At 31.5% G+C, this 21604-nt stretch overlaps 2 protein-coding genes across 3 annotated transcripts; both read right to left on the reverse strand.

The window, feature by feature from the left end:
- Positions 1–82: 82 nt before the first annotated feature.
- LOC126745880 (protein takeout) lies at positions 83–11297 on the reverse strand. 2 transcript variants are annotated; one of them, XM_050453911.1, is made up of 5 exons: positions 11109–11297; positions 4173–4416; positions 3979–4112; positions 3766–3918; positions 83–314 (listed from the first exon to the last, which is right to left on the reverse strand). In XM_050453911.1, the coding sequence occupies exons 1-5, from the start codon at positions 11173–11175 to the stop codon at positions 160–162; spliced, it is 753 nt and encodes a 250-aa protein (XP_050309868.1). In that variant the 5' UTR covers positions 11176–11297; the 3' UTR covers positions 83–159. The 2 variants fall into 2 exon arrangements, with proteins under 2 accessions (XP_050309868.1, XP_050309869.1); XM_050453912.1 differs by lacking the exon at positions 11109–11297 and adding an exon at positions 4476–4613.
- Positions 11298–15309: 4012 nt separating this feature from the next.
- On the reverse strand, positions 15310–19896 carry LOC126745688 (uncharacterized). Its single transcript, XM_050453652.1, has 4 exons — positions 19682–19896; positions 16061–16245; positions 15820–16000; positions 15310–15690 (listed from the first exon to the last, which is right to left on the reverse strand). The coding sequence occupies exons 1-4, from the start codon at positions 19752–19754 to the stop codon at positions 15392–15394; spliced, it is 738 nt and encodes a 245-aa protein (XP_050309609.1). The 5' UTR covers positions 19755–19896; the 3' UTR covers positions 15310–15391.
- Between the last annotated feature and the right edge of the window lie 1708 nt (positions 19897–21604).

Raw genomic sequence — 21604 nt, forward strand, 5'->3', positions numbered from 1 at the left:
ATTTGTTTTCCGATTAGCAGTTATTGCGGCGGGAAATGGAAAATTATTAAGCAGGAAAGTAAATTTATTAGATTGACGTGTCTTGATTATACAGTTTTGCTTTTATTTAGTAGTTTATCACAAATTATATAAATAAATAATTATATATAAATAAATAAGTTATTCTTCACTAATGATCGCGTTATAGGGCACGTGTTCGAAAATGTTTGTGACGAAGTCACTCATTAGCACCAGCAACTTTCTCTTCAAGTGAGGCTTCATTTCCTTCAGGAGTTCTTGGGAGTTGGAGTTTATGAAGAGGTTCAGTGCAGCTTCTATAAGAAAAAAAAGAAATCCAGTTATTAACTTAAAAATTGAAAAATTTTGAGAAAAAGAGTTGATTAGTTAGTTGCTACCTACGTTTCCTTTTACAGCATTGAAGCATGAACCTTTAATGTATCCTGGATAAATGAAGTCAATGAAAACTATGATTGAAATACTCTTTGGTTATAGGTGGATGCTCACCTTATGTTATAAAAGGAAGAAGTGCGAATGAACATAACCCTACTTACTTAAAACAAAAAAAATTGTTTTCCTTATTGGCGTTCCTTGGTCAGAAAGTTATGGAATAATGTGGTCAGTTGTAAATTCAGTTTTCCTCATTAAAACCCTATTTAGCAGATTCATGGTGTTTCATTGGAGTTGTGTAAAGTATTGTTGTATGTGCGTTTGTGAATGTAGATATCCCGTGTATGATGTACTATACATGTACTAAAACTAACATCGACTTAGAAAAGCTCTTAAAAGTAATGATTGAAGACAATTGTCTCGAGTTTGGTATAAGAAAGCTTTATGGGCTTTATATTTCAGGTGAATTTAGGATCGGAAGTTTTTAATGAAGAATATGCGTTCTTTTGAACTACCTTTCACGATAAATCACAACTCCAACCTGGATATCAACAAATGTTGAGTATCGGTAACATCAAAGGAATTGACTAAGCCCCAAATTGGTATAAATGTCACTCAGCGATAAAGAGTTCATGAACGATCACTATGAAATGATGTTGACCGTCTGCAGTTGGTCTATTTTCGTCCAAAAAATAACTTTTCCAGAAGATCCAGCATGTAACTGAACGGTGAGATGCGGTAGAAAGTGAAAAAAGCAACTTTTGAGCCAAATCGGCATAAATGTCACTCAGTGATCCAGAATTCATTGACGATCGCTATGAAATGATTTCTTTTGTTTGTAATTAGTCTAGTCACGTCCAAAAAATAATTTTTCAAGAAGATCCAGAATGTTACTAAAAGGTGAGATGCGGTGGAAAGTGAAAAAATTTACTTTTGACCCCCAAATTGGTATAAATGTCACCCAGGGATTCAGAATCCATTGACGATCGCTATGAATTGATGTCTCCCGTCTGCAACTAGTCCAGTCGCGTCCAAAAAATAACTTTTCCAGAAGATCCATAATGTTACTGAAAGGTGAGATGCGGTAGAAAGTGAAAAAATGTACTTTTGACCCCCAAATCGGTATAAATGTCACTCAGGGATCCAGAATTCATTGACGATCGCTATGAATTGATGTCTCCCGTCTGCAATTAGTCTAGTTGCGTCCAAAAAATAACTTTTCCAGAAGATCCAGAATGTTGCTGAAAAGTGGTATGCGGTAGAAAGTCAAAAAAGGCACTTTTAACACCCAAATCGGTATAAATGTCACTCATAAATCCAGAATTCATGGACGATCGCTATGAATTGATATCTATCGTGTACAATTAGTTAAGTCAAATCTAAAAAATAACTTTTCCAGAAGATGCAGAATGTTACTGAACGGTGAGATGCGGTAGAAAGTGAAAAAAGCAACTTTTGAGCCAAATCGGCATAAATGTCACTCAGTGATCCAGAATTCATTGACGATCGCTATGAAATGATTTCTTTTGTTTGTAATTAGTCTAGTCACGTCCAAAAAATAATTTTTCAAGAAGATCCAGAATGTTACTAAAAGGTGAGATGCGGTGGAAAGTGAAAAAATTTACTTTTGACCCCCAAATTGGTATAAATGTCACCCAGGGATTCAGAATCCATTGACGATCGCTATGAATTGATGTCTCCCGTCTGCAACTAGTCCAGTCGCGTCCAAAAAATAACTTTTCCAGAAGATCCATAATGTTACTGAAAGGTGAGATGCGGTAGAAAGTGAAAAAATGTACTTTTGACCCCCAAATCGGTATAAATGTCACTCAGGGATCCAGAATTCATTGACGATCGCTATGAATTGATGTCTCCCGTCTGCAATTAGTCTAGTTGCGTCCAAAAAATAACTTTTCCAGAAGATCCAGAATGTTGCTGAAAAGTGGGATGCGGTAGAAAGTCAAAAAAGGCACTTTTAACACCCAAATCGGTATAAATGTCACTCATAAATCCAGAATTCATGGACGATCGCTATGAATTGATATCTATCGTGTACAATTAGTTAAGTCAAATCTAAAAAATAACTTTTCCAGAAGATGCAGAATGTTACTGAACGGTAAGGTGTGGTAGAAAGTGAAAAAAGACACTTTTGATCCTCAAATCTGTATAAATCTCACTCGGAGATTCAGAATTCATGAACAATCGCTATGAAGTGATGTTTCTTGTCTGTAATTAATCTAGTCACGTCTAAAAAATAGCATTTCCAGAAGATCCAGAATGTTGCTGAAAGGTTACAAAACAAGTAATAACTGTAGACACTTTCTTCGAATTTTAAAAGGATACAGGTGTAAGAAAAAAAGTAAAAAAAAATAAAGGAATATAAAATTGCTTCTATTCTGCTGAAATTGCTTATATTTATTGTTGACGGCTTACTTATATCAAAGAATTTATTACCTTTTTGGACTTTAATGTAAAGCAGAGCTTAATACACTAAATTGAGTCATCAAATTAAAAAAAAATGTTATACAGAACTGCAAATCTCTGAGCCAATGTTGCATATATTAAATAAAACAATCACGATGGTCTTTTCAGTGGTGTGGTTTCGTTGAACCCCATTTATGGCCCGCTTGATCACCAGACTTAAACTCACTAAAATTTTACCAAAGTGTTTGTAAAACAAAAGGTAAAGAACCAAGAAGCACTGAAGAACTGCAGGAATTGCAAAATTATTCAGAAATTCGTGCTCGAAATTTTACGAATACTGATTTTCAATAATCTGAAAGATTCTTTTAGACTTTTACTATAAATTCTCGCTCATTATGTAAATTCAATGACTCGCTACTTGAATATATTTCAAGGACAAACGCGATTGTGATTTCAATGGTTTGGATCACACATAGGGCCCGCTCGACCGCCAGATTTAAAGACACTGGATTTTTTCTTTTTAGGGTAATCTAATGGCACATGTGTATGCTCTTGAGTAAAAGATGTTGAATACTTAAGAAATCAAATCATTAGCTCTAACCTATAGAGATAAAGCATGAATGGGTACCACAGGACTCTTCATGGACCTACCCACCTTCTTTTTTTTCTTATTAAATAAATGTTCTTTTATCAGTGCACCCTTTGCAGATGACACGTCTTTTTACGACAGTGGAAATTCACGTGACGTTACAATGGAAGGATCATGTTTAGTGACAGGAAACTGGATCAGAGTATCTAACTACTTGGAGAGCTGCTTGACTAATTTGAGGTTCTGGAAGCTAATATTGGAGGCTTGAAATATAATTTCTTGTATATAGAGAGCCCAATAAAGAGAGAGATTAATCAAATAATCTTACAAAGTCTTTTGATACGATCAAATACAATTATCCTTACGTAGTACACTGTTGCCGTTGTGTATGCCGTCCACTCCCATTTTAATATCCTTAACACTGAAGTCCATCTTGATCTGTTGCAATTTAAAGTGGGTCAGTCCATCGTCTCCCGGCACCCTTTCGGCTTTCAGGTAAGCTTTTACCTTGACACCCTCTAAAACCATTAAAATTACAACATAGTCTTAACCTCTGGCTATTTCTGGATACACCATACCATATTCTCCCCAGTAATTCCCTCCACCAGAAGCTCTTACTAAAATAAGCACTCCACTTGATTCGTATTTAGCTCTTGCGGTTATTTTTGGAATATACAACGTGAACTGGAACTGATTGGTATCAACGTCGGACCTTAAAGAAAAACCCCCTTTTGTATTATCATTTATTGAGGAATCTCTGTTCGGTTCTTACCTGACCGCCGTTACTGTACAGTTACTGACACCAAACGCTTCGATGTCTCTAAAAGTAGCTCTATAACCGTCAGGCCCAGTGCCTAGAGCCAGTTGGATTTCGTCGATTTCCACTGGTTCTGGATCGGCTAGTCGTAGCTCTGGAATACCCCTTCTCATGTTCGCTACTAGATAATTGGTCGATTGGCGTAGGCATTGGTTGATGTTCGGGTCGTTTCTGTTGCACTGTTTTATGTAGTAAAATGCTAAAATCAAAGGAACAAATGAAATGAATAAAATCAGAGGAATAAGCAATAGACCGTACTTTTCTGATAGAACTTTGACTGGAGCTAGAGATATTGTATCCTAAGGAAAATAACCCAGATAAAGCCAAACTAAGTCTAGATACTGTTTTCCCAATTCGGTGAATAGGCAGACGTGGATCAATATTGGAGTGGCCACCTAAATCACCCGACCTTAATCCAATTGATTTTTTTTAAATTTTTTTTAGGTTATTTTAAAAATAAAATGCAAAAGATAGCCACACACGCTTGATATTCAATATAATTAGGATAATTTCTCCAGATATAGTTGAAAATGTGCAGCTGGAGTTTATCGATCGTCTAAAGTATGCTGTAGAGCTGTTACGCAATAATTATTATATAATGTTATATACTAAATAACATTTTATAAATCTACTATGGAGATAGGACTACTCCAATAACTTAATTGCTTGGAATATATTTTTTTTATTCTAGGCACCTCAGTGCATTTAACCACATGAGAGGAAGAAAAAAAACAAGAGAAAAATAAGAGAGAGTTCAGGTCAATTTCATAGAAGGATCTTTTTATTTAGTCCAGGCATTAGGTTACACGATAAAAAAGAGAGAGAAAGAAGATAGTAATAATTTCCAACTCATTTGTCTATTTTTTTTTTTTTAATTTCAGGCACTTAAATGCATTCAATCAAGTAGGACAGAAAGTGAGAGAGAAAGAGTTGAACTCAATTAATTTGGCTGAAAGAATCTTTTTAATTAGTCCAGGCAGTTTAGTGCATTTATCCATATGAGAGAGAGAGAGAGATAGTAAGTAGTAAGAGAGTATAACTCAACTGCCTGGAAGAATCTTTCCATTTATTTCAGGCTGTTGAGTGCATTTGACTATATGATAAAGAGAGAGAGAAAAAAACATTGAGTTCAAGTCAATTAATTTGCCTGAAAGAATCTTTTTAATTAGTCCAGACAGTTAGTGCATTTATCTCTTTGAGAGAGAGAGAGAGAGAGAGTAAGTAGTAAGAGAGTATAACTCAACTGCCTGGAAGAATCTTTCCAGTTATTTCAGGCAGTTCAGTGCATTTGACTAGATGATAGAGAGAGAAGGAGAGAAAAGAAATAATTGAGTTCAACTCAATTAATTTGTCTGAATGAATTTTCTTAATTAGTCCAGGCAATTTAGTGCATTTATCCATTTGAAAAAGAGAGAGAGAGAGAGAGAGAGTAAGTAGTAAGAGAGTATAACTCAACTGCCTGGAAGAATCTTTCCATTTAATTTAGGCTGTTGAGTGCATTTGATTTCATGATAGAGAGAGAGAGAGAGAGAAAATATGCGGGTTTAAGTCAATTAATTTGCCTGGAAGAATTTTTTTAATTAGTCCAGGCAGGTTAGTGCATTTATCCATTTGAGAAAGAGAGAGAGAGAGTAAGTAGTAAGAGAGTATAACTCAACTGCCTGGAAGAATCTTTTCATTTATTTCAGGCAGTTCAGTGCATTTGACTAGATGATAGAGAGAGAGAGAGAGAGAAAAAAAATAATTGAGTTCAACTCAATTAATTTGCCTGAAAGAATTTTCCTAATTAGTCCAGGCAGTTTAGTGCATTTATCCATTTGAGAAAGAGAGAGAGAGAGAGAGTAAGTAGTAAGAGAGTATAACTCAACTGCCTGGAAGAATCTTTCCATTTAATTTAGGCTGTTGAGTGCATTTGATTTCATGATAGAGAGAGAGAGAGAGAAAATATGCGGGTTTAAGTCAATTAATTTGCCTGGAAGAATTTTTTTCATTAGTCCAGGCAGTTTAGTGCATTTATCCATTTGAGAAAGAGAGAGAGAGAGTAAGTAGTAAGAGACTATAACTCAACTGCCTGGAAGAATCTTTTATTTAATTTCAGGCATTTAAGTGCATTAGACTACACAACAAAGAGAGATAGAGAGAGAAGAGAGCAATAATTCTAGGCATTTGAGCGTATTATGTTACACGACAGAAAGAGAGAGAGAGAGAGAGGAGAGTAACTATTTCCAACTCAGATGTCTAAATTTTTTTTTAATTTCAGGCACTTGAGTGCATTCAACCAAGTAGGAGAGAAAGAGAGCAGAAGCAGTTTAGTGCATTTATCCATTTGAGAGAGAGAGAGGGAGTAAGTAGTAAGAGAGTATAACTCAACTGCCTGGAAGAATATTTTATTTAATTTCAGGCATTTGAGTCCATTAGCCTACACAACAAAGAGAGATAGAAAGAAGAGAGTAGCAATTTCCAACCGAATTTACTAAGAATTTTTTTTACTACTTCAGACATTTCATTGAATTTAACTCCTTAAGAGAGAAATTAAGACAGTTCAACTTAGCTGCCTGGAAGAATCTTTCCATTTATTTCAGGCAGTTGAGTGCATTTGATTACATGATAGAGAGAGAGAGAGAAAAAGAAATAATTGAGCTCAAGTCAATATCATGTAAGAATCTTTTTATTTAGTCCAGGCAGTTGAGTGCATTTGACCACACGAGACAGAGAGAAAAAAATTAAGAAAGTCCAATTTTCAGTCATAAGTATATCCTTAGAATCTAATTAATTAAATATTTAAGACTTAAATAATAAATATTCTCAGGCATTTAGCCTCAGGAGAAAAACTATTTAATAAATTTAGAAATTACATCACCTAATGCTTGAAATAAAATTATTCCAGGAGGTATTAAGAAATGATAATAATAAACTAAATAATATTTTATAAAATTAAAAAGGTATTCTACTATAGAACAGGAAGCTTTAATTACAGGCATACCATTGTGAAAAAATTAAACAGAATCGAGTTTTAGATTTGCCCTTTTTCCTTACAAATTCAAATATCACCTTAAACGTAACTGTTTAACATGATACTACTCTCTTTATTGAATTTATTCGTTAATTAATTACAACCCTGTAGGTATCTACTTATACTTGAATAAATATTAGATTATTATTATTATATATAAGGATGTGCTACATAATGTTATACTAAAATTAGATAAAATACCTTTTTGCCCTTAATTAGTGACACTTTTTGATAAAAGGGCATTTCGTTGGAAAATTAAAGGAGGTCAAGGACTTTTTTAACCCAGTATATGTATTGTAAAAGAAAGGCGGTAACAGGTCTTTGCTTTACGGTATAATGTAACGGTATAAAGGTGAACATCGATTTTGGTATCATGGTCAGTTCTTTTGACATATTTTTTTTATTAAAAGAATAACTAAAAATGCAGTATTTAATATTAATTAATGAGAAATATAGATGAAGTAAAATGTATAAAAAAATTAGGTGTCTAAAAGCATATAACCGTTGATTCAATAATAGGCTATTATTCAATCAACGATATAACCCTAAGGGTTTTAATATCTTTTTTGAAGTGAACTTTGGATATTTCTAAATGGTTATTAAAAGCGTAACGTTTCTATGCACCCCATGTATTTATAAAATGGTATAATAGGACAAAAATATTCTTTTTTTTTTAATTTAATTAAATTATTTGTATATCCCTCACAGTGCTTAATTTATTTTTATTACCTAAATAATAAGCTCTAAAATGCTCGTAAAAAATTAATCCGGTGAAAGTGAAGAATCGCAACTTTCTTTAAATTAAATAATATTTGTTAATGTGCTAAAGTGTAAAAATTATCGTTGGAATACATAGAGTCGATACAAACATAAATTAGTATAATTAATAAATAAATATTCATATATTTTTACCGATTAACTTCAGGTTCTCTATATTTTTAATCACAAACAGTTTATTCATAAACCTTAGTATTTTGCTAGTAATTACGACTTGACATATATATTTTTAATAAATTTTTTTGTTTGCTTTTTTCTTCATATAACTAACAAGAAGATAGGGTAAACTCCACCCTTTTTTTAAAGTAAATCCGACTAAATTTATTTTTTAAGGAATTTGATATTTTTACGAACTTTCTTAATTCAGGCAGTTATCTTGGTAGTTTTAGGCAATTTTTTAAACAAATGAGATCAATTAATTAAAGGTTTGTCTATGATGCACTTTTTTTTAAATAAATTTCACTTAACATTTTTATGCCAATCTTAAAATTGGTAATTTTTACCAATTAACTTTAGGTTATTTTAATTTTCCTTGATTGATTCATTCATCCTTCCAGGCTCTTAATGAAAAGCCAAAGTTTTTTCAGAAAAAACTTTTCATAAATTAATTAATTTTTTTAATAATTTAGGGTAATTTGTTGATTTTTTCACATAATTGGATTTTTTTGTTAAATTTCATTCTGGTTATTAAATTAATTTCTAATTTTTTCTAAATTAATTAAATTTTTCCCTAATTAATTTGTTTGTGTTTTTCGGAGTAAATTTCACTTGATTTACATTTTTTTTAAGAGAATCTTAAAATTGGTCATTTTTACGAATTGCTTTACGGTATAATGTAACGGTATAAAGGTGAACATCGATTTTGGTATCATGGTCAGTTCTTTTGACATATTTTTTTTTATTAAAAGAATAACTGAAAATTCAGTAATTATTATTAATTATTAAAAAATATATATTTACAGGAAAAAGAATACAATAATTGGGTGCCTAAAACTATATAACCCTAATGGCTTTAATTTAAGTATACACGCTTAACATTGATATGTACAAGTCCCATGTACCTATAAAACCATATAATAAGATTAAAAAAATTTAATTAATTGTTTGTCACCCACAGTGCTTAATTAACATTTATCCGGTGAAAGTGAAGAATCGCAACTTTCTTTAAATTAAATATTATTTATTAATGTGATAAAATTTAAAAATTATCATTGGCATACACAGATGTTTTCTGATATAAACTAATATAATTAATAACTTAATTTTTTTCTTTCAATTTTTTAAGCAATCTCATAATAATTGGCAAGTTTTACCAACTAACTTCAGGTCTCATGTATTTTTTACTACAACAAGCTTTTATAAACCTTATCATTATTTTGAAGTAAATTTGACTTGAGTTATATTTTTAATGGACAAAAAAGACCAATTGATTTGAGGTTTGTCTATAATATGTTTTTTTTTGGGTAAATTCCACTTGATTTATATTTTTTTATGACCATCTTGAAATTGGTCATTTTCTCGAATAAATTTAGATTATTTATATTTTTGTTGCTTTAATTTTTCTTGGCTATTTAATTTATACTTACAGGCTTTGAATAAAAATTCAATTAATTATGTTAATAATTTAAAGTAGTTTCTTAGTTTTTCCAGACATTTAGCTATTTTTTTTGGATTTTATTCTGGCTATTGAATTTATTTCAAATTTCTTCTGGATTAATTAAATTTCTTCTTGATTAATTAATTTATTTTTCCAGGCGTTCAATTGAAAGTCAAGGCTTTTCTGGATACTGAATTAATTAGTGTTCTTAATAATTTCTTGAATTTTCTAGACAATTAATTTTATTAAGACAGTTGTTCCAATATCTTTTAAATTATTTAAGTTTTTCCTTGATTAATTAATTTATCATTCCAGGCTTTTAAAGGAATGCCAAGACTTTCCAGCTCCTTCTGGAAAAAATGTCTCAAAACAAAAAAGATCGAGTATTTATTGTCTTTAACGCATTTTTCTCCTAAGTAAATTCCACTTAATTTATTTTTTTATGATAATCCTAGAATTGATTTTAAAAAAAAATTGTAATTTAAAAAAAAAGTAATTTTTTATTTCCAAGTAAACTCGACCTGAGTTACATTTTCTAGTTTAAAAAAAGAAACAATGAAAATCAACTTGTTTGCTGTTTTAATTGAAAAGAAGTTAACATATTCCAATGCCACCAGTACACCAATTTTTTTTTGTAAATCCGACTTGATTTATTTTCTTTAGTGAGTTTTCAAGCAATTTTTCGATAGTCTCTGGAAAAACATTAAATAATTAAAATAATAGGCCATTTAGTTTGTGTTGTTTTGGTAAGATTTCATTAACAAGTGCCTTGTCTATAATCGATATATTTTTTAAAGCAAATCTGACTTGATTTAAAATTTTTCACAGTTTTTTAACACTTTTAATTACCTCAAAATATGGTAACATGAAAAAGGGCTAAAACCATGACAAATTTGAAAAAGTACTTAAAAAACTTTTTTTATAAAAGTGACATTTACTTTTTTAATAACCTTCGATATCTTAAAACTCTGGAGACCAATCACATTTCCTTGTTATGGATTAGGCATTCAGTTTACATTTTTTCAGCTTTATTTTGTGCTTGTACAACTCTGTACAACCCTGTACAAATAATTTTCAAATGAGGCTTTTTTTAATTAATATTAATATCGGAAACCTCCAGGAACTAAGAATCTATGACCTGCAAACGTCATTTCTTAAACTAGGTCAAGGATAAAACAAATAAAGTATATTAATTATATTTTCACGTGGAATCCAACTAGTGTACTACTAATTATCAATTACATTTAAACTTGTTATTAACACCACAAGCATTTGCACTGATTTTAGCAAAGCTTTTGACAAAGCAAACCGTCATTCTGGTACCTGGAGGTTCACACTTTGACCCACACCTTTTTTACTCATTAATGAATGATCGTCACTCTTTGCTGCTGATCTGAAGGTATATTAACAGATTCTTCCTACTAATCAATATCCAATAGAAAAACTGAAGCATGTTACATTAGAGAAACTTCAGATTAAATACTGTTACTATATAGGTACTTACGGTTTTCAGCTTCAGTCCATTTAAAAAGTCCTACACATACCACTAAAAAAACCGCATAATTAACCATTTTTAGGTAATAATTATTAACTAAACTATTTGTTTTTCTAAATATTACATATAAACGTATGTAAAGCTTTACTATACTAAAGTCCTTGGCAGTGGAGAAATTGAAGAACTGAAGATTCCTTTCTTTTTTCTTCGGCCTCGAGTGTCGACTGACCTCGTAAACGGTCGGCCGTGACCGCAAGGACGTCGTAAAAGTCTATTCAAAATTATACCTCAATAAAAGGTAACAGTAATCCGAATATATACGGTATACATGGATGAATATGGGCTAAGATAAAACAGTATTAATGCAGAAGGTTAAGACAAACATACTCACCTTTATTGACATATATTAACCCTCCCGTATACCAATTTTCTCCAAAAAGTACAGAGCTCTTAAGCCCCCTTTAGGCTTTTAATCCTAAAAATATCACGTAGTTTTAAGGTATCAAAATTGAGCTCTTGCATCTTTGAGCTTTAACGCACTCAATGACTATACTTACCAAATCTATAGAATGCCAAGTATAATCAGATTCATATTCTTCCCTGGTGTTGTCACAACGATTCACCACCACCCAGATAATGATTTTTCTGCACTCTTTTAATTTCCTCGTTGCAACACCGCACAGCAGTATTCGAATACTGACATTTTTGTTTCCTCATAAAAGCCCTCCCTGTATACCGATCTTCTTTAAAAAGTATACAGCTCTTAAGCGCTCTTAAGGCTTATCATCCTGAAAATTTCACCTATTTTAAGGGTTCCAAAATTGAGCTATTGTTTGCCATAGGCAGCACCGAATTTAGAAATTTCTACCAGATTTCAAAGTTTTTATTAAAAGACCCAGAGCCTGCAGTATATCTTTGTGCGCTTATGTATCCTCCCCAAATACCCATCTCTTCCAATAAGTAAACTATTCTTAAGACTCCTTTTTATTATTTAAATATGTGCCTAGTTACGACTAGTCAACAATTTGTTCTCAAAGATTATTGATTTATCATAAACCTGTAAAGGACAATTTAATAGTGTTCAATCAGTCAAAATTGATCCGTTCTTCTTGAACTTTTTGACTCAAGAAAAATTGGACACTTTCTCAAGATCAATAAATCAATAGTTTCTCAGGTTTTCACTCATTAGTTTAATCTTCTTTCTTCATTAATTGGTAGGAGTATTTCTCTTTCTTTATTCATCACTCCACAAAGGAAAAGATAAGAGGCATTCATTTCAACTACTTCCAGTTTTGTCTTCAGTTCGGGTTTCCATGCCGTAGCATCACCTGACAGGATGATTTACATTAGCAAAAAAAATGCTTAATCCTTACAAATGTGCAAATTCTGATTCTAGTTCCTTCGAATTTTTATCCCAATCCCAGGTATTTGTATTCTCTTACAAAGAAAAAGATCGTCCTTCAGTTCTTTGTGAAATACTGAAATAAATTCTGTTTATATTAAAGCTATAAGTCAACCCTTAACTGCCTGGAATAACTCAATTCTATCTTTCAGGCAGTTGAAACAAAATTTTAGGCAATAGATTTTTCAATCTCTTCCGGGCATTTGAAACAGAGAGAGAGAGAGAGGTAAACATTGAAAAGTTACTTCTAGTCTTCAACTGCCTGGAATTACTCTTCTATTTTGCCTTTCAGGCAGTTGAAACTAAATTTTTGGTAATACCAGAAGAACCACTGCTTCTTGCTCTTTCAGGTACTTGAATTAGAAAGAGACTTAAAACATGCAGAACTGTAATAGCAATCTTTCTTTCAGAGGCTTAAGGAAAGACTATATATATCCTACTGACTGCACCAGCCAATAACTCGTTCTTTATGGTAAGTTTCTTAGTAAATACTTTTGCAGTCAACAATGGAAATACTATACAAACAGTGCCATAGTTCCAAAACTGCTACTTTAATGATTTTTTAAAGTGAACAAGATTTCCTGAGAATACTTTGCTGAATATAATGCTTATTGTTTCTACTAGTTTTTGAGATTTTAGACTTTAAAGACAATAGTCACCTTAAGGATCGAACCTACTCATTGGACACTTCTGGCCAATAAGCTCAATAGTTCCAAAAATATTAAAACAAAATTTTAGGCAATACTAGAAGAACCCACTGCTTCGACTGCCTGGAATTAGTAAAATATTTCTTTCACTCTCAGACACTTGAAACAGAAAGAGACCTAAAACAAGGAAAGTCGTTAAAGAGATCCTTTCTCTTGAAGATAGATTGCAAGGAACAGTGATCTTTGTTTGTTGCTGCATTTGTAACTAGATTAATCCTGATTTTTATAAATGATAAGGATGTAATTGTGGTTCAATAAAAATCCGATGAACGTCAATTTTGAGTAAATAAATTTGAGTGCTGATTTTCGCATATAATTAGAATGATCTGCTTCTACAATTCTACAAATCATAGTTTTAATTTTATTCTTTGCAAGCAACAAGATTGATGTGATTTCCACCATTATGTATTGCTTTTATAAACGTTTCAAAGACTATGCACAACATAGAAAAATTATTATCGATACTGAATTGCCTGGAATTATTCAAGTATTTCTATTCTGTTTTTCCAGGAAATTGAACCAACATTTTAGACACTACATTCTTTTATCTAAAATAAACTACATATAAAGGTTTAAATTATTGGCAAATATATTGGGTTCTTTTTGGTTCAATAAATATCATATATCCTACCGACTGCACCAGCCAATAACTCGTTCGAGTGATATTGCTTGAGCATCTTCTTCAATAATTTTGAGATATAGTAAATAAGATTTCTAAAGCATGCTTTTCTGAATAAAATGCTTTTTGTTTCATGAGAATCCTCTTATTAGTTTTTGAGATTTTTGAGGGTAAAGTCAGTAGTCACCTTGAAGATCATACTTGCATATTGGACACCTTTACACAAGATGCTCGATAATTTCTGAAATATTGCTTAATATATTTTAAACCCTTAATGACATTTTTTGTGCATGCTTCTCTGAATTTTACACTGTTAGTTTAATGAAAATACTATCATTACTTTTTGAGATATTGAACTTTAAAGTCAGTGGTCACTTTGAAAATCAAATTTGCTTATTAGACACACGTACCCAAGAAAATCAATAATTTCAAAATTATTGCTTAAACTATTTTGAACCCTTTATAAAATTTTTTGTGCATGCTTATCTAAACTCTATTCTATTTATTTTATGAAAATACTTTTACTAGTTTTTGAGATTTTGGAGTTCAAAGTCAGTGGTCACCTTGAAGATCAAACTTGCATATTGGACACCTTTACACAAGAAGCTCGATAATTTCTGAAATATTGCTTAAAATATTTTAAACCCTTAATAACATTTTTTGTGCATGCTTCTCTGAATCCTCTGCTGTTTGCTTAATGAAAATACTATTATTGCTTTTTGAGATATTGGACTTTAAAGTCAGTGGTCACTTTGAAAATCAAATTTGCTTATTAGACACACGTACCCAAGAAAGTCAATAATTTCAAAATTATTGCTTAAACTATTTTGAACCCTTAAAATTTTTTGTGCATGCTTATCTAAACTCTATTCTGTTTATTTTATGAAAATACTTTTACTAGTTTTTGAGATTTTGGAGTTCAAAGTCAGTAGTCACCTTGAAGATCAAACTTGCATATTGGACACCTTTACACAAGATGCTCGATAATTTCTAAAATATTGCTTAAAATATTTTAAACCTTTAATGACATTTTTTGTGCATGCTTCTCTAAATTTTATAATGTTTGTTTAATGAAAATACTATAATTACTTTTTGAGATATTGAACTTTAAAGTCAGTGGTCACTTTGAAGATCAAACCTGCTCATTAGACACCCTTACCCAAGAAACTCAATAATTCCGAAATTATTGAAACAAAATTTTTGGTAACACAAGAAGAATGATTGCTTCGAGTGCCTGGAATTAGCAAAATATTTCTTTCTCTCTCAGGCACTTGAAACAGACAGAGACTTGAAATATTGAGAATCGTAAAAAAGATCGTTGCTCTCGAAGAAGATCAAAAAGTCAGCTATAAAAACTGTAAAAATGATTGACAAACATATTGAGTGTCATCTTGGTTTAATAAATATCATATATCCTACCGACTGCACCACCCAATAACTGTGAATTTATTGACTCAATTTAATTAAAAATAAAAGCAATACTACGAAAAATACAAATTATTATTAATACTTAAATTACAAACACTAGACCTGGTAACTACTACAGAATATATTTACATGCTAATCAAGCAAACAACTCCTTAACAGAATATTTACTAAACAATTCGTTCACAATACCAAAAATGAAATGACCGACTACATTTTCAATCAGCGGTTGTAAATCGTTAATAATCACATCGATATTGTCGTTGATCACTTTGTTAGTCTTATCGGCGATATCAGTGTGATTCCCAAACAATTTCTCCAAAACCACATGTGAGTGTTCAATTGCGATTGAGATGTTTTTCTTTTCCCACTTTAGGTGTTCCTGTTCCTTTTCTATATAGGGACTTCCTTTTAGCGTTAGGTGAACGTTGAAATTAGCTATAAAAAATGAGTAATTTAGCAAATAAACTTATAATTATTACTTTCAGACCTAAAGTGTACAAGAACACATTTAATTCAAATTCATTGCATTCATTACATGTTTATAGTTGTTAAATTTATACGTACTGTAGTTTCCGTCAGCAGGTCCTTGCTCATCAAACGTAACAACCAGGAACTTCCCGTTAACGTTATAGGTCGACTTTATCCTCAGATATGGAAAATTGATGGTGATATTGACCTCGTGATTCTTCAGGTCGATATCGAACCTATTTAGGTTGAAATCGTCTGCATGGTAAATATGAATGTCCTAAAAGTGAAATTGATAGTTAATATAATACTTCTAATAAGTATTCTATAGCGTTCTTACCGTAAAAGTAACTTTCACTTGATCCTCCTCGTTGACGCAAGTTGGAGGTATCACCAAAGGGTCCAGTGAAGGAATGAAGAGGTCAGGGATGCCCTCTTTTAGATGAGGTCTTATTTTTTTAATGTTGGACTCCACGCATTTGTGTATGTTCGTGTCGGATCTATTGCAGGGTGTAATGTATGAGGCTAAAAATGAAAATTACATTTTTAAACCATTTTTTGTATCAAAATTTAACTGTTTTGGAGCTATTGAATAGTGTTTTAATGGATACTGTCAATATATCCAGAAAGGCATGCTCTAGAATTAAAACTTTTTGTGTAGTTGATTTGCTAAAATAGCACTCACTTATCTAAATAATAATGAAGAAAATGATGGTGCAGTCGGTAGGATACATGATATTTATTAAACCAAGAAGAAACTCAATAAATTTACCAATAATTTTTACTGTTCCTATAGATGGAATATATGAAGCATTGGTATTGTCTAAAATTTAGTTTCAACAATTTTGGAATTATTGAGCTTCTTGGGAAGGTGTGTCCAATGAGCAAGTTTGATCTTCAAGGTGACCACTGACTTTAAAGTCTAAAATCTTAAAAACTAGTGGGAATATTTTTATAAAATAAACAGTATAGGGTTTAGAAAAGTATGCACAAAAAATGCTATTAAGGGTTCAAAACAATTCAAGCAATAACTTTGCAATTATCGAGCTGCTTGGGAAGGTGTTTCCAAAGAGCAAGTTTGATCTTCAAGGTGACCACTGACTTTAAAGTCTAAAATATCAAAAACTAGTGGGAATATTTTTATAAAATAAACAGTATAGGATTCAGAAAAGTATGAGCAACAAATTTTATTAAAGGTTCAAAACAATTTAAGCAATAACTTCGCAATTATCGAGCTTCTTGGGAAGGTATGTCCAATGAGCAAGTTTGATCTTCAAGGTAACCACTGACTTTAAAGTCTAAAATCTCAAAAACTAATGGGAGTATTTTCATGAAATAAACAGTATAGGGTTCAGAAAAGTATGCACAAAAAATGTTAATAAAGGTTCAAAACAATTCAAGCAATAACTTCGCAATTATCGAGCTTCTTGGGAAGGTGTGTCCAATGAGCAAGTTTGATCTTCAAGGTAAGCACTGACTTTAAAGTCTAAAATCTCGAAAACTAGTAAGAATATTTTTATAAAATAAACAGTATAGGGTTTAAAAAAGTATGCACAAAAAATGCTATCAAAGGTTCAAAACAATTCAAGCAATACCTTCGCAATTATCGAGCTGCTTGGGAAGGTGTTTCCAAAGAGCAAGTTTGATCTTCAAGGTGACCACTGACTTTAAAGTCTAAAATATCATAAACTAGTGGGAATATTTTCATCAAATAAACAGTATAGGTTTCAAAAGAGTATGCACAAATAATGTTATTAAAGGTTCAAAACAATTTAAGCAATAACTTTGCAATTATCGAGCTTCTTGGGAAGGTGTGTCCAGAGAGCAAGTTTGATCTTCAAGGTGATCACTGACTTTAAAGTCTAAAATCTTAAAAACTAGTGGAAGTATTTTCATGAAATAAGCAGTATAGGGTTCAGAAAAGTATGCACAAAAAAATTTGTTTAAGGTTCAAAACAATTTAAGCAATAATTTTGCAATTATCAAGCTTTTTTGGCAGATGTGTCCAATGAGCAAGTTTAATCTTCAAGATGCCCGCTGACTTCAAAGTCTAAAATATCAAAAACTAGTGGGAATATTTTTATAAAATAAACAGTAAAGGATTCAAAAAAGGATGCACAAAAAATGTTATTAAAGATTCAAAACAATTCAAGCAATAACTTTGCAATTATCGAGCTTCTTGGGAAGGTGTGTCCAGAGAGCAAGTTTGATCTTCAAGGTGACCACTGGCTTTAAAGTCTAAAATTTCAAAAACCAGTGGGAGTATTTTCATGAAACGAAAAATATGTTATTTAGAAAAGCATGCTCTAGAAATTTTATTAATCACTAAAAATAATTAAAACAGTAGTTTTGGAGCTATGGCCCTTTTTGACTAGTTGATTTCGATTCTTGACTGCAAAAGTATATACCAAGAAAATAACTATAAAGAACGAATTATGGGCTGGTGCAGTCGGTAGGATATATGATATTAATTGAACTATAATACAGATATTTGCCAACAATTTATACCCTCATCCCATAAGATCTTTTCATGATAAAGTATGTATCAAAATATGATTAGGGCGAACTGAACGAGTTATCAATTTCTTTATACGTAAGCCACATAATGATTCAAATAAAAACTTCTGATGTGAGCAAATTGCTGTAAGCAAAAAATGATCCCTTGCAAATATTTTTTTAATTGATAAATAATTATCACAAAGCATAATAAGCGATTGATTAAGATGATCACCATTATACTTATGAGAATGGATACATTATGTGCGTGCAGTAACATGCAACAGGAGTTAATAGCCCTGGCATTAAATCATAGAAGGAGCGCACTTGAGAGCTGATTTGACCTAAGGTGTATACATTTATTTAAAAAAATCAAGAATATTTGGAGAGTAATTTGTCACGCATTTGACGTCGTTTTTATGTCTTTCAAGTGCTTTTTATGGAACCAATTACTTAATTTCCCACTTGCAAGTTAATACATTAATTTCCGCACCCAAGACTTAAGTTGACCCGACGTGTATACTCTTAATATTAAGTAGTAAAAGACTTTTTTTATATTTTTCAAATTTTTGGGTATCTTACAGGCGTCTGATTTAATTTTTGATTTTCCATGAGTGAACAATTCCAGTTTTCCTGACCCTTGAGTAATTTTGTTTATCAATTTTTTAAGCATTTGACAGTATTTCTATGTTTTCCAGATATAAAAAATACTCAAAAGTCATTTTATTCCAGGAATTGTAAATATAATCCAGAACTTTGGGAGTGATTTTACGTAATTTTTATGTTCTTTAGGCAGTTTTTAGGGGTTCAATCACTTGAATTTTTACTTGGAAGTTAATACATTGATTTCCGCACCTAAGATCTAGCTGGCCCGACGTGTATACTCTTAATATTAAGTAGTAAAAGATTTTTTTATATTTTTTAAGTTTTTGTGTAAGTTCTCATATCTTCCAGGCTCTGTGGTTCGGGTAAATTCTTATTGAATTTTGGCCAAATCAGAAGTCATTGACATTGAATTCCTTATTGGCATAAGTAAGTTGATAATAGTATTAACATTTTAAGACCTCGTGAATCTTAAATTATAAATTTTACAATTTAATAAAGAATTAATTAAGTTATCATCAATGATAATCATTATGATTCAGTCAAGCTCTTATTAACGGCCAGGAATTGATAAACCCGTCATGATATTAGATAATATACACCGTTAAGATAATGTTGCCATACCGGTATACTTTTAATTTATGTTATTTACTTTACCTAGTTTTTTGCTTTGAGTGTTATTATTTTATTTCTCTTTTACTTTGTTGCTTTCTTTTAATATTTCTCCTTAGATTTAAAGAAAAAAAATTATAAAAGGCGTTTTAACAAGCAACAAACTATATGGCTTTGCCATTGAACTAGCGACTTCTTATACATAATAATTAACTTATAAATAATATTTCTTATGATTATGATTACTTACGTAAAGAATGTCCCTCGGTAAATCTCAGAACAGAATAAAAAAATATTACGAAGAAAAAACTAGGATGACACATTTTATTCTGTTTCCACAATCTGGTTTATAAATGGAACTGGTTCTCCAAGTTGCCTTTCACTTCCAAGCGATATTTACTCGTGTTTTCACGTAAACAAAATCAATAATATTGGCGGTGTTTAACGAGGAACTACAGTGCCGTTTCTCGATTTGAAAGTGCGTGTTTTCTTACTCCCCTCTCCCATTATAAATTTTGGATAAACACAAAGCACAAATAAATCTTGATGATTGCCTTGTTTTATTACCCAGTATAATCCGAACACTGCATGTTATTAATAGGTTGCAGACGTTGTTTGCACAGAACTGATTGATAAAGTTTATAGAGTGTCTCGAAACAGTGTCATAAGCTGCAGAGAAATCCACAAACACGCCTGGTGTAAAACCTCTCTGATCTAAAACCAATCCTCTCCAGTATTTTGCTCCCGACTCTATTATAGAGATGTAGTAGTCAAAAATTAATGGTTTTGCATTACACGCAACTTGGTATCTAGAGACATCATCATTCACTTACATGGATAGCACAAGATACATAGTGGACAAGATATTAGTTCAGTTGGAAAGTTAGAAATTGCGGAGCTGATCTTTGATATCTTTGTCAATGAACTCTATAACAAGAGCCCAACTGAAGACAATTGAAACAATGAAACAATTTAAAAAACATTACAAATTACTATTACAAACTTCTAAATAAATCACTAAATTCATTTTAAACTCAAATTACCCGATCCATTTGCTTATTTTTAAGAAGGGTTCTGATCCAGGCAAATACTCATTGGGAACTAATGGGAAAATCTATGAGCACATATTGAAAAATCAACTGTGCAAGTATTTTGCAATAAATGGTCTCTTCCCCACTTGTCATTATGGCTTCCAACCCAAAAGATCAATTGAGGTGCTTTTGATAAGGAACATTACGCTGCTACAGTATTTTGTGATCTCTCATAAGCATTTGACTGTGTTTCCCATTCAGATCCTGATGGATAAACTAGAATTTTATGATGTAAATAGAGTTGAGTCTGATATAGACAGTGGAACATCACATATTGTTGGTCTACTAAAAATGTTTTTTTACAGTATTGATGATGAGTTTTTGTTGTGCGATTGATCGTCAAACTTAGTAGTGCTATTATTTATTAGGTGTAATTTATTACTTATGATTGTGACCTAAAAGATGTATATCAAATACTCGAATTCTCATTCAAAGGAGAAGCATTTTCTGAGGAACAATTTGATATATGAATAATTTTTTTGGGTCTAATATCCCCTGAGCTAGAGTCAATTTTGTTTGCGAAGTATTTTGAAAAGTTTGAATTTCTAATTTATTTTCGTACATTTTTCTATATATCGTCTATTTAAGATAATTTTGTGATTCTTTTACATTATTTTATGGAAAACCCTATAGATTAATTCTATATTAAATATTGGCTTAACTATAACAATTTTGCTTGGAGCCTAATAGGTTTTCAAGTGTTTTTTTTATGATAAATGTTTTAGCTAATTAAGTGGGTTTTTCCCTTCAAAAAAATACGTTTTCTCAAGAATAATTTCATATATGTATAACGTTTGTGACTCCAATACTTCCTGAGTTTCCTTACAAAGAACTTATGATCGCTATCTGTCAACAACGTCAATTGTCAACGATCATGTAAAGGTTGGCACTGAGGGTTTGTTCCAAATATTCCTTGACCTTTAAATTTCTAAGACAAGTAGTACTTCATTAAAGCATTTAGAACATTCAAAGTATATTTTTTTAACTTTCATCAATAAATGCTTGTGGAGAGCATATTCAACTGCGGCGTTGTCAAACAACGTAAATTGAGTTCTTCAGATTTCATCTTATGGCATTTGACA

Source organism: Anthonomus grandis, chromosome 16 (assembly GCF_022605725.1).
Source record: "Anthonomus grandis grandis chromosome 16, icAntGran1.3, whole genome shotgun sequence".
Lineage (NCBI taxonomy): Eukaryota > Metazoa > Arthropoda > Insecta > Coleoptera > Curculionidae > Anthonomus > Anthonomus grandis.